At 51.9% G+C, this 12,211-nt stretch overlaps 1 protein-coding gene across 5 annotated transcripts in view; it reads right to left on the bottom strand.

Moving 5' to 3' along the window:
- Nucleotides 1-10,328: 10,328 nt before the first annotated feature.
- NSMF (NMDA receptor synaptonuclear signaling and neuronal migration factor) overlaps nucleotides 10,329-12,211 on the bottom strand; it is a 46,078-nt gene continuing 44,195 nt past the window's right edge. For all 5 annotated transcript variants that reach the window (XM_074161157.1, XM_074161159.1, XM_074161158.1 and 2 more), the window contains one exon: nucleotides 10,329-10,791. In XM_074161157.1, the coding sequence (XP_074017258.1) occupies nucleotides 10,694-10,791 (98 nt within the window). In that variant the 3' untranslated portion in view covers nucleotides 10,329-10,693. The remainder of the gene's footprint in view (nucleotides 10,792-12,211) is intronic.

Below are 12,211 nucleotides of genomic sequence, written 5' to 3'. Positions count from 1 at the left end.
GGCGGCGGCCCCGGCGGCACTGCGCTGCCCAGCCGCCGCCGCCTCCTCCTCCTCCTCCTCCGCTCCGCCGCACCTGAGCAAGCCCCGCCGCCGGCCGCCGCGCCGCCCCCGGGCCGCCCTCCGCCGGGCGGGGCGGGCGCCATGACAGGCCCCCGCGGGCGGGCCGCTCCCTCAGGCCATGGCCGCCGTGGCCGTGCCGCCGCTCCCCGCCGGGTGTGGGGTCGGTGTCAAGGAGATCCGCCCCGTTACCTGCCCGGAGGGGAAAGGGAACGTGGCTGGAGACCTGCCGGGGTCCCTGCTTCCCACACCGCCCTGCCCTCACACACACCGGGGCGACGGGCTGGGGCGGGCCCCGGGGGTCTCGGGCCTGACAGGAGCCGGGGTGACCCACCATAGATAGCAAAAAAAAACCCTAATCTGCTCTTTCTCCTCATCCTGAGCTGGCCGCGTGGTGCCAGGTCAGGAGCGGAAAATACCTTTTGGGGTGACCCTGCCATAATCTCGGCCACGGTCTGAGGAAGAGCGGGCGTCTGGGCACGAGCAGCCATGGAACGAGCCGTCGCCACCGGAGGAATTGTCTTATCATTCATTCCCTGGAAGGAATGTCTTATCATTCCTCCCCGTCAGCGCAGAGATTTAGGGAGAGCTCTGGAGGAGACAAGCGGGGGTTTCCAGGGCACACGGCAGCCGAGCAGGAAAACGTTTTCCCCACCACCTTGGCCGTTCGGCGACGGCCGCTTCTTGGGCACAAAAGCGCGGGGAAAAGCGCTGCCATGGCGTTATTTCCAGGCAGTGCCTATTTTTAACCACCAGCAGGTTTCTTCGCGAAGTCAGTGCGACCAGGAAACGATCGCGCCACAGCTCAGGACTTTCCACGCCTCCGATAAGGCTGTGTGCCGAAATCCTGGGGCCCGGGAGGCGCGGGGGACATGGCCCCCAGTGACGTAAATAACCTTTGGCCAGAACTTGCCGCGGTCCCAGCCTGGCCGGGAGCTGCGGAGCCGCACCCCGGGGCTTCCTCGACGTGAGCGACTTCACCCCGCTCCTGCTGGGCTGCTGAAAACACAGGTGTGTTTACGGGAAGGAGCACCGTATCCTGCTGATAAGGCTCTTACCTTTGCACCCCCGAGCCAGAACAGAGCAATTATACCTTCTTCAACTGGTACCTGGAAATGATACTACTGAAAATAGCGTTTTATTGCCAAAGCTGCCCGGGTGCTGTGGGATGCCCAGATGTGCTGTGTGCCCCGAGGAGCTGCTCTGCTGCGAGCCAGCAAACCAGAACTGGATGGAAGGAGGCAGCATTTTGCAATTCAGCTTAAATAACACAGGGATGGTTTAAGGTTTACACATGACCCGCTGTGCTCGGCTGAAGCAGAGGTCCACGATGCACCATCCTGCATCCTGGCCCTCGCCGGGGCCCGCAGCGGGTGCCCGGGGCTGAAGGATAAAGACCGGGCAAGCGGGTAGTGACATTTCCCCGCCTCTGGTGACTCATGGCTCAGGCACGTACAGAGCCAACAATGTGCCTTTGTACTGGGGAGATCTCAATGGATTTCTCTTTCGTGGTCTTGTCTGGTTGGCTTTTGAGCCCGTGTAAAGCCCATAAATCCTGAAATAATGAATCCCACAGTTTATCTGCACCTGGTGCAAAGAAAACGCCTCCCTTTGTGGGGATTGAATCTGACATCTGCTGGTTTCGCTGCATGCCCGCCTGCCTGTATAACAAAAAAATAAATCCAGCCATTATTCACCTCCTCCCCTGCCAGTCAAGATGTGAGAGCCGTCTATCGTAGTTTCTGTCAACTCTTTCTGAGTCAGTGACACAGCGTTAAGGACCGGAGGCTGAAACTTGCCTGGCAAGCGAGCGCTTTGGAGCTAATCCCCTGCCTCGCTGTGTTTACACCCCCAGCGAACTCGAGCACTGCCCCAGTGCTGTTACCGAGGCTCCCGGGGATCCCGCTTCGCGCTCATGTTTTGGCATGAAAACGAATGCTCGATTACAAACCCCAGGTGTGAGGATGGCAGGGTGCCACCATGGAGCACGGGCACGAGTTCCCGGTATCCCAGCGGTGCCAGGGCACAGCTGATGTGGCTGCAGAGCTGGCGAGGGGACGGCAAATCTGACACGTCAGTGCCAGACGTGGCACACGGTGCTTGCGAGGGGACGTAGGGCTGGCACCAGCAGGATCTGCTGGGACAGCCCCACACTCAGCCGGGCGATGAGGGAAGAGGGAAAGAGCGGGGCCCAGCAGGACTCAGAGACAAGTGAATTCACCTTAAACCCCCAAGAGGCATCTCAGTTTCTCACCCTTTTACGGGACAGAGCAAAACTCTGCCTGCACAGCTCCCACTCTGGGCCTGTGTCCATCACACCACTGTGCGGAACGGAGCACGAAGGGAGAGGGAAGAGGGTGACAGGTAAAAATAATCCATTTTAACTGGGTTCCTGCAACAAATTTGATTTTGTACCCGAAGACACTGATTTGGAAACAGGACAGTGCAGCATGGAATGGTTCCAGGGTAAAGAATAGAGACCGTCTTTCTGGCCATGGGGTGCTCCGGGCTCCAATGACACCATGAAGGCCCCAGGAGAACAGTGGCCGGGTGTCTGGCCAGAAGCCGCCTGCGTGGGTGGTGGCAAGGGGTTAAAAGTGAATTCCGTCATCTGTCACGCTGCTGAGATGGATATGGCATGTCCCACCCTGCTGTGGCCGTGGCACGTGGAGGAGAATGTCTCCAAACGGGGAGGATGCAGAAACGAAGGGCGAAAGATCCCAGAGCTGAAGAAAAATGCCTGAAATGCCAGAGTTGTCGAGCCTGTTTGGCGCTGATCCCTGTGCTCAGAGGGGCTGCAGTTCCTGCCTTCAGTGAAAGACGAACACACAGGTGACTGTCAGCACTGGAGACAGATAAAGGGGAAAATTGCAGCTGGGAGATCAAGCCAGACCTGCTCACTTGGGGAATTAGGTCAAATGGACCTGCAACAGAGGGAACGCGATGCCTTCTGCCCTTCTGGGGACGTGCTTTATTTTGGAGCTTGTCCGTTTTCCCTAGAGGGATTATCAGGCCTTTAGCCTCCCTTGAATTTCTCCAGGGCTCTGTTTCTCACTGTGCAGGATGCTGCTGGGAGATTGGCCTTCCTCCCGGGGAAAGGGATAATGCTTAATGCTCTGTAATTCCTTAGCGATCCGGGCCGTGCTCACTAAGCCGCAGATGCTGCTGGAATCGTGCATCGCCCCATCCCATCCCCACCGCTGGACCTGCCTCTCTCAGATGGTCCCTCGTTTAAAGGAGTTTTTACCTTCCTCCCCTTTTAAGTGCATCTGGGCCTCTTACACCTCTGGAGTTCTCTGCATTTCCCTGCCGGCTGCCGTTCAGTGATGGCCGGTGTCCGTATCTCCCTCTCCTGACAGCACATGGCATTTCCTGGGCCTGCAAACTCAGCCAGAGAGCAACAACAACAAAACAAACGAGAGAAAACCCGCTTTCCCAGAAAACATCTCTTTTTATTAAATCACGTCTTAAAACCTAGAAACATTCATGTATTTGAAACCTGGTTATCGTACACGAAGCAGCAGATAGTCTCAGAGAAAGGTGTCAACGTAGGCAGCAGAGATGGCAGATGTCACGGCCAGGTTTGCCCCAGGCGTGGGCAGCCAGAAACCGCCTCAAAAACCGGGGAGAGTGCTTTGGAGTAGCTTTCTTTGACTTCCGAGGAGCCAACCTGCTGGTCCAGGGCCCACCGAGACCTCGGAGCTTACAATCTTTGTTCTCAAAAGTCTCCATCGAGACAGCGCGGGCCTCAAACCAGCATGTTCTGGGGTTGAGCTCTCTGGGAGCCAACGCTACAAGCTCCGTATGTGCCTGTTCTGCCTTCAGCTCCCCGTGGCTCTGGGGCGCAGCGCGGGCAGGTACGTGCGGAGCAGCCTCGTCCGAGCAGCGGTGCCGGACGCAGCCGCTGCCCCGCGCTCCCGTCTGATTCTGAAAGGAGCAGGACGCTGCCGGCTCCCTCTCAACTCAGCTGAGGGTAAAGGCAGAATCAGAGCACAGGGTGTCCCGTCTCCACACGGTTTGTCAAATGGCCAACTACTATTCAAACTTGGGTGGTTTGGGGTTTTTTTCCCCCTGTTATTTTGACAACGATGCTTTTTTCTTTCTTTTTTCTCATTTGGATGAAAGTAACTCAGCTCAGCTATCTGAGTTTAGGAGCACTATAGGATAGAGCCTGTCCTTGTGCACATACCAGATCCGTCTCCAAAGCCTGCACCGTTACCTTTTCCACTTGTTAACCATCTATTCGGTTGTCTTTTCAGAAAACCGATGATGCGCTACCGCCGCAAAGGGAGGGCTCGCAGCTGAGCAAAGGAGCTGGGAATGAAAACTGGTGCCTCAACTCCAGGGGGAAACAGTAAAGATCCCCAAAGCTCATTGACTCACAGCCCCGTGAGAGCTCAGTTCTTGCTGTTGCGTGATAACACAACTGAAGTCACCCCGGTTCCAGGAATAGTGTTGTTAGAGAACAGGAAACACAGAGCGGAAGAACTGCAGCCCCTTCTTGCTCATTCGGGTACGACTCCAGCCCGGCTTCCTGGGATGGGGAACATCAAACTCACTGTTTCTTCACTCATCCCCATCTTAACACCCAGCAAAATGCTGTCTCATGGCATCGGGGGCACAGCAAGCGCAGGGGAGCAGGGTCTGTACTCAAAGGGCATGGTGGTGATGGGTTTAGGGCATTTCAAGTAGAAGGGCAAAGATACCTGTCCTTGAATTCCCAGCTCTGCACCAGCTCTGAGTTAGCAGGGCCTTGCAGTGGGGACTATACCACTACGACTGAGGCTTAGCACTAAAAAATAAATTAAAAAAAAAAAAATCTAATATTTTTTAGTGTTATCTAATATTTTAGCCCCACAGTGCCTGTTGAAGCTTTCCGAATACCTGCAACGTGCATCTGTGCTGGTCCTGGTCACCGCCACCGTCACCAGCTCATCTGGATGCTGAGATAAGGAAGGAAGCCGCGAGTGCCCAATTAACTAAATACAGCTGCCTCCCCCCTGCCCCAATGTAAGACAGCCCTCGGTGCATCTTATCTGTCCTTAAGTGTGTCAACTTCAAGGATACACACTAAAAGCAATACAGTAACGTGAAAAATTATTAGGTTGTATTAGCTCCTTAAAATTTACTAAACATTTATAGAAAAAAGCAATTTAGCTTCCCCTCAGATGGATTCTTTACATTTAATGTCCATAATGTTTGTTCCTTCCAGTCTACTTTTTTCACCCCGATTGGCAGTATGTTGGGCTGAATTTATTTCTGAATCAAAGCAGCTACCGGTTCCTATCGCGCTTCGATGGCTCGTGCACAATCTCGGCAAGAGGCTGCTCACTGGCTTTTTGGGCAGAGACAGCAAACCCTGGTGTCTTCCCATTAACTGAGCCGATTACCTGCAGGATTACCTGGGAGCAACAACGATCACAATGGGGTTCGTGGTAATTAAACCACCCATTTACTCACTCAGCTCTCGCCTATGACAGTGTGCAGTAAGGCTGACTTGTCATCAAGACCATAACAGTTTCCAGTTGGCTTTGGCTTGTGTTTCCACAGCTGATAATTAAAAAACACTCCCATGGAAGATGGAGAAAGTCACAGGTGCTCTGCGATCAGTGGGACAAAATACAGGACCACAAACGACGTTCACAGACGGTGTGGAAAATGGTATTGCCGCTCGATATCCCTTGGGAGGATCCCTGGCATCCTTCAGGAAGGGCTCTGTATCACCAGCTCCAGGGACCGTTGCGGCAAAGCCCAGAGCGATGCAGCTGTACCTGTCCCCGTGAATCTGTCTCGGTACCGATCGCTCCAGGAAGGATGACACGGCCCAGCACGTCCTCTGATTGTGGCTCCAGTAACCCACACCAAGTGCCACGGGCCTGGAAGGATTTTTTTTTTTTTAATCATACAGTAACACACCTTATCCTGGACCAATACACCATTAATAACATGCAAGCGTGCCTTTTAAACTGGGCTTTGATGGGTTGAATGTTTACACTTACATCAAGACTGCAGAGCGAGCCTGTCCTTCCCCCTCCTGTCTGGGCTGGCATTAAGGACACACTCGCTATTTAAAAAAAAATCAGCATTTTCCATTCTTTCAACCAACCCCACTCGTGTCGCCTGAAGGTGCCGGAGCAGCGCTGGCAGCCGCTCTGCCAGCAGAGCCTTGGGAACAGGAACTCCCGGCCACAGGTCACTAAGGCAGTCACATCCCCAAACAAAAGCAGCTCTTTGTGAGACGGATGCGTGCCAGGAGCCGGAGAGACGCTAACACAGCACGGACACAGCCATGACGCTGCCTCGCACTTTACTGCACGAGGCAGAACAACCCGGGGGCAATCGAGGGGAAACGTCTCCCCCAGACCATGGGGAAGAGCCTGTGTGTGATGAGACGATGTGAACACACACACGCACTCCAGAAGCCACTGGAGCAGGAAACCCGTGTCGAGCTCCAGGCAACAAGTCCGGGCTGAGAAATGAAGAACAAATTCATTTCCAGAGTCCCCTCCGCAGAGGGAGCCCCTCCAGGGGCCGTGGCTCGGGTGGCTCCAGAGACACTGGGAGGCAGAAGCTGGTGGGATCCCACGGGTGCGGAGTCCTCGCACAGGACAGGATGCGTTGGCTGGTTGCCTTTTGCAGTCAGATGTTTTGCTAGAGCTACAAGGATTTTTCTGTTTTGGGGTGTTTTTTTAACGCAGGAAGGGATTATCTGCTGACTCATCCGTTTCCCATCCTGGGCTGGAGGTCAGCGGCGAAGGGAAGTTGGGGGCTGCAGCACGAGGAGAGGTGCAAAAAGCTGTATCTCAATTTTCTACCTATTTCTACATCCATCAGGTAACTTCAATTTTCTTCTTCCCTTTCCTTCCCAGCCAAATGAGAGGAAAAGAGAAAAGCCTCTTTGGAAAACCCTCTGTAAGGCAAGTGCCACATCCAAGAAGACCCCCCCCAGCTGGGTGAGTATTCTCTGCAGGCAACAGAGAACCTCTTTGGGGGCGGCTCCCAGCACGAGCCAGGCTGAGGAACAGCAGCTCACGCACTTGCTGCCCACCCTTCTCCCCTCCCAGAGGTGACAGTCCCACCTCAGGCCCCACCACAACCCCCAGAGCTCTCTGCTGATGGCCACCGGGCCAGGCGAGGGCTCTGAGGTCACATCCAGCACGGCCTGGAAGCAAGAGCAGCAGAAACCCCCCCTGCATGGCAGGGCTGCCACCCAGTTCAGCTGTCCCAGTTTAATCTGCTTCTTCCCGGGGTTAACCAGGTGTCTCTGTTTCTCCTGCCCTTCCTAAAAGCAAGTCCATTCCGCACAGGAGCAGTTCCCGGTGGTGGGGCTGAGCGTAACGGTGCCACGGGGCTGCGGATCCTCCACCAGATCCCCGGCAGCTCAACCGCACCGTAACCCGCTCGCTCCAATTACCCTCATTAGAGGCTCCACCAAGCCCATTCCGATGGCAATTAGCGACCGTGCGTGAACAAACTGGTTTCGGGGCTTCAGACAGACACAGCCCAAGAGCCGGGAGGTGAACGACTGAAGGAGCAGGTAGAAGTGGAAGGACAAATAGTCCTGTGTGCTCAGCAGCCACCACTGCTCCCGGCAGAGCCAGCCGTGCCCCGCGAGTCATCCTTTACAGCCTGGTCCCAGTGAGGAAGTTACAGGCTCTATTTTTAACTCTGAAGTTTAAATAATTACAATTTTTTTTTTTTTTTTTTTTTTTTTTTGCATCCCATCCTCCGCTGATCCCTTCCTTTCCCAACAGCCGCTCGGAAAAATCCAACCGGTTAAAAAGGGGGAAGAAATTTGTTTTCCTCTTTCAGCAATGGTGAACTTCAACGACGCTGTTCGCACAAAAGACTTGAGACATCAAAACACTGTTGTCTGCCCAGTCACAGCTTCTAGAGTATTTCATCTTTAGTCAAGTGAACGCTACAAAGGAAATAAATACGCTCATGTCCTAAACATCACAAACTATGAGGAATATAGATCTTTGGAAAAGAGAAATGCATTCAGCGTTTGTCATTACACTACACTACAGTCAACGGCACCAGTACAACCAGTAATGGTCATTCCAACGTACACCTTCCTACAGGAGTTACACAACTGTACAATCCACCTTCCTACTTTGCACCCCGAGTTCTACAAGTGGTCGATGAGAATAGATATACAATAGCTCTACAGAGAAATCACTGAAGTGGATACATAAACGGGCCCTTCCGGAGTTCAGTAAGATTTTCAATAATTCCACGATGCTACATTCATGCTACCAAGTTCACTGAATTGGGATTTTACTTTAGAAAAGAGAAAGGAAGAACAGTTTGTCTGTCTCCAGTCAGGAGCGTAACCACGGGAGGTAAAAGGGTCAGAAAGGGAGAGAGGGTTGTGTCAGCGTTTAATCCTGCCACGACCGTTTCCTTCTCCAAATAACGCGTGGCTTCTGGCTTTCATGGCACCCACAGCCCCCACCTCTCCCCAGCACGGCTGGCGGAGGCTGCTGCGCTAAATAATAGAGAATTGGCATAAATTTTGTTTCCTTTTTTATATCTGGCATTTTCTTCCACAAGCTACAGAGTGGTGCCTATTGTCCCCTTCACTGAAAATATGGAAAACACGCCCAAGTCGAGGGGATGAGACACGGGGACGAGATGCAGCCACCAAACCTGCTGTGCCCGCCCCGACAGCTCCCAGCCAGAGCAGGGGGCGACAGCCCACAACTATTTGGTTGCTTTCCATGACTTTAAACCATCTCTCTCCACCTATTCCTCCCTTTTCTGTATGTACATTATTTCTTCCAAAATTTTGCTATAAAACTGCTATAAATGTACAGGGTTCAGCAGTTCCGGCCAGGGGCCTGCTCCCCGAAAAGTACAGCCACAGATACGTCACAGGGGAAGGGGGACTCTACAGATCAGAACAACTAGTTTTTTGCAAGTATTTAAAAGAAGATTTGTACATATATTTTCCTTCACTTCACAATCAACTAATTTTAGACACCAGGAAATCAGGAAACCAAGGTAATCCTTCCTGGTTATTCTCTAGTATATTTTACTTATAAAAGAAAGAACTTTTATCACCTCCCAGAATTGCCAGAGTGACCTACACAGACTGTGGGTAATATTTATCCTCTGAACAGGCAAGTAGAGGATGAAAAAAAAAAACAAAAACCCTTCCCAAAACAAAAAGCAACATCCGACCTAAACAAACAAAAAGTAAATATATTCCAAAATAGATCCTCAAATAGGAAGTACAAATCTGGGTTCTCAAAGGACGGCTGCTCTGACCAAGCTCTGGCTTTACTCCGTCCCACACAGGGAGGGACGCGAGCAGCTCAGACCAATAAAGAGGTCCTTTTAGCATTGGGAAAGAGGTGGTTTATGCACAAAGACCTGGCGATCGAGTGAACACAGGGCAGATTCACACTCATGCTACAAACCGGTGCTCTGCTCCTCCAGAAGCATTTCCCCCACACGCCTGGGTGAAGTCTCCGTGGAGGGTTTCTGGTGGCCGTGGCACCGCGCGGCTCCAGGCTGGCAAGAGAACGCGGCTCAACACACAGCAAAACACTGGCATCAACAAGTAATTACCATGGCTATTAATTTCTAAGTCATTTTTATACCGTAGCGAACCCCATGGAGGTTTCTCAGCCAGGCACCCTATTTCTAACCTAAAGTATTTCAGCAAAACTAACAGTTTTGCAAGCAGCAAAAGAGAAAGTAACGAAGTTGTGTCTAATCGGAGGAGAACTATACATTCGTGAGAGAGCACATACAATTAGTGCAACACAGCTACTCTGAAAGTAACGAACCAAACCGGATTAATCGATGCAGCAGACATGCAGGGTCTGCTAAGTTACCTTAGAACATGTTTGCTGGTGATTAAATACGTCTACAGAAGATATATTACCGTTTTGAATATATTTTCAAGCAGACCAAAAATACCTCATCTATTGGTTACTGGTGTGTTATTTTTAACTAATTAAATATCGGGAGGGATTTTACCCCTCTTGCTATAAAAATTGCACTTATTTTCTATTAAACAAAAAAAAAAAAAAAAAAGAGTTAGATTTCAATTCTATATTCCAGTTTATATTCACAATGGAACTGGATCGTCTTGACCTAAGTCTGAGGAGTAGGTGTAGCCAGTCCTTGCTCTCCGAGATCCCCAGGCACGGAAGGTCCCATCAGCACAACCCCCTCCTTCCTCTGTGCTCCGGTCACTTCTTCACTGTAGTGCATGGGTAATTGATTTTATTCTATTTTTATTTTTTATTTTTTTTTTTGTAAGAAAACCTGAGCTTCAAAAGTCTTTAAAAGGACCTGGAATCAAATCTGGCCCATTCTGACCCAAAAACAGCTCAGTTCTGCAAGGAACTCCATCCTGTCCTCGTTTCACACAGCTCCTCCCGAGACACCACAGCTCTGACCTGAGACGAGCGAGGTCTCAAACCCTTTCCCTCCAGTCTCTCTTGACCCAGGAGATTTTTCTCCCGACACACTTCCGAGGGCTCCTTCTCCCCTCCCTTTAGCGCTGCTGCCTCCTATAGGGCTTCGAAGGGCTCCCTGTGCCAATAAAAAAGTCTCTCTGCAATAAGCACGACTTCTTGGACACCGGTGATCGACTTCCTCTTGCAAAGTCTTCTCCAGCTCATAAAATGTCATCATAATCCAATAGCTTAGAGTGCTGGCGGGTCTTCCAGAGGCGGTAAAGGCGGAAGTCAAAGTAAGTCTCAATCATTTGCTTACCTAGGAGAAGCAGAAGGAAGCGGAGGGGTTACAGCCCGCACCAGGGAGGGACGCGAGAGGCCACAGCAGCAAAAAAACTCCAACCCACCTATAGATGGGGGCACAGGAGAAGCCACCCATGTGCCTCATGGGGAGAACACTGGCATTCGGCACCCGCCCAGAGCACGTGAGGGTGCCCGTGGGAAGCAAACGTCTTTCGGGATCTTCTCAAACCACAAAAACCTCCCTATAATCCCCTCGCAGGGTCTGTCCCTGGGGCGGGAACGGAGCACAAAGTCTGGCTCCAGACTTTGACCCCTCTGCGCTGGCTGCAGACGGGGGGGCCGGGGGCGGCAGAGCCTCAGCCAAGGGCTCCAACAGCCTGCACGAGGCAGCCTGGCTCAGGGACTTTGGAAAATTACACATCAAGAGTAAACTCATTGTAAAGATTTGCGGGAAACATTAAAAATAATTAACATTGAATATTCAAAATAAAAATGGGTTTGTGTTTTGTTTAAATTCAGGCTAACGGGTTGTCTCTGTCCTGCAGAGCCATCTCTCCTCGCAGTGAGGAGCTCAACAGGACACACTAACACAAGTCCTGCGGCACCGGCAGCTCCGGTGGAACCTGGGGGTGGCAGAAGGCAGTCATAGACCCAAAGCCACCCACGGCGCTGGGGACAGCGAGCGCCTTTGAAAACACAAGGGCAAACAACCCCGGAGTCCGAGACAGGGCTCAAGTGGGGATTTTGGCTTTTGAGGCCTGATTAAGATTAGTTTCAGATGACTTTGCAAAGGATTAGAGGAGGGTACGCTATTGGCACGTCCCAGATTGATGGAGGGGATAAATCCCACCATACTCTTCCATCCAGCCTCCTGAGAGATCAGCTGCTTAAATGCACGTGCGCAGAACCCGCGGCATAAAAACCCGGGAATTTTCCTGCGAGGTGCTTCTTGGCACACGTGTACGGGCACGTTCCCTGCAGGATCCGTGCAAGCACCGCATAAAGCTGCATCCACACCTCCACAGGACACGCACGGATAACCCTGCGCAGCACGAACGCGCCCAACTCCCGTGCGCTGCTGTGACGGGAACGGGAGTTACGGATAACCCGTCAGTGCTGATGGCAGCCGTGAGCAGCAGAGGAAGAACCTACAGCGCTTACAGCCTAATGCTGCGTGTTCTTAACCCTCCAAGAGAACAAAGTACCAAGGACTACAGCGATGATAAAATAACAAGGGCCAATTCAGAATACGTCTGCATCTTACAGAACTGCAACCACAATTACTTATATTGATCAAAGAACAGGAAAAATTCTAGAGCCCCTTGAAATATCCCAAGCTACAGGCAAGAAAAAAAAAAAAAGGAAAGTAAACTGAGATGTAGAAAGGCTCTAATGGGCTATATCCCAGTCACTTGTTGATGACACAACACACTCGG

This window comes from Numenius arquata, chromosome 19 (genome assembly GCF_964106895.1).
Source record: "Numenius arquata chromosome 19, bNumArq3.hap1.1, whole genome shotgun sequence".
Taxonomy (NCBI): Eukaryota; Metazoa; Chordata; class Aves; order Charadriiformes; family Scolopacidae; genus Numenius; species Numenius arquata.
The sequence above is the reverse complement of the archived record's forward strand: the minus strand, read 5'-3'. Positions and strand labels throughout refer to the sequence as shown.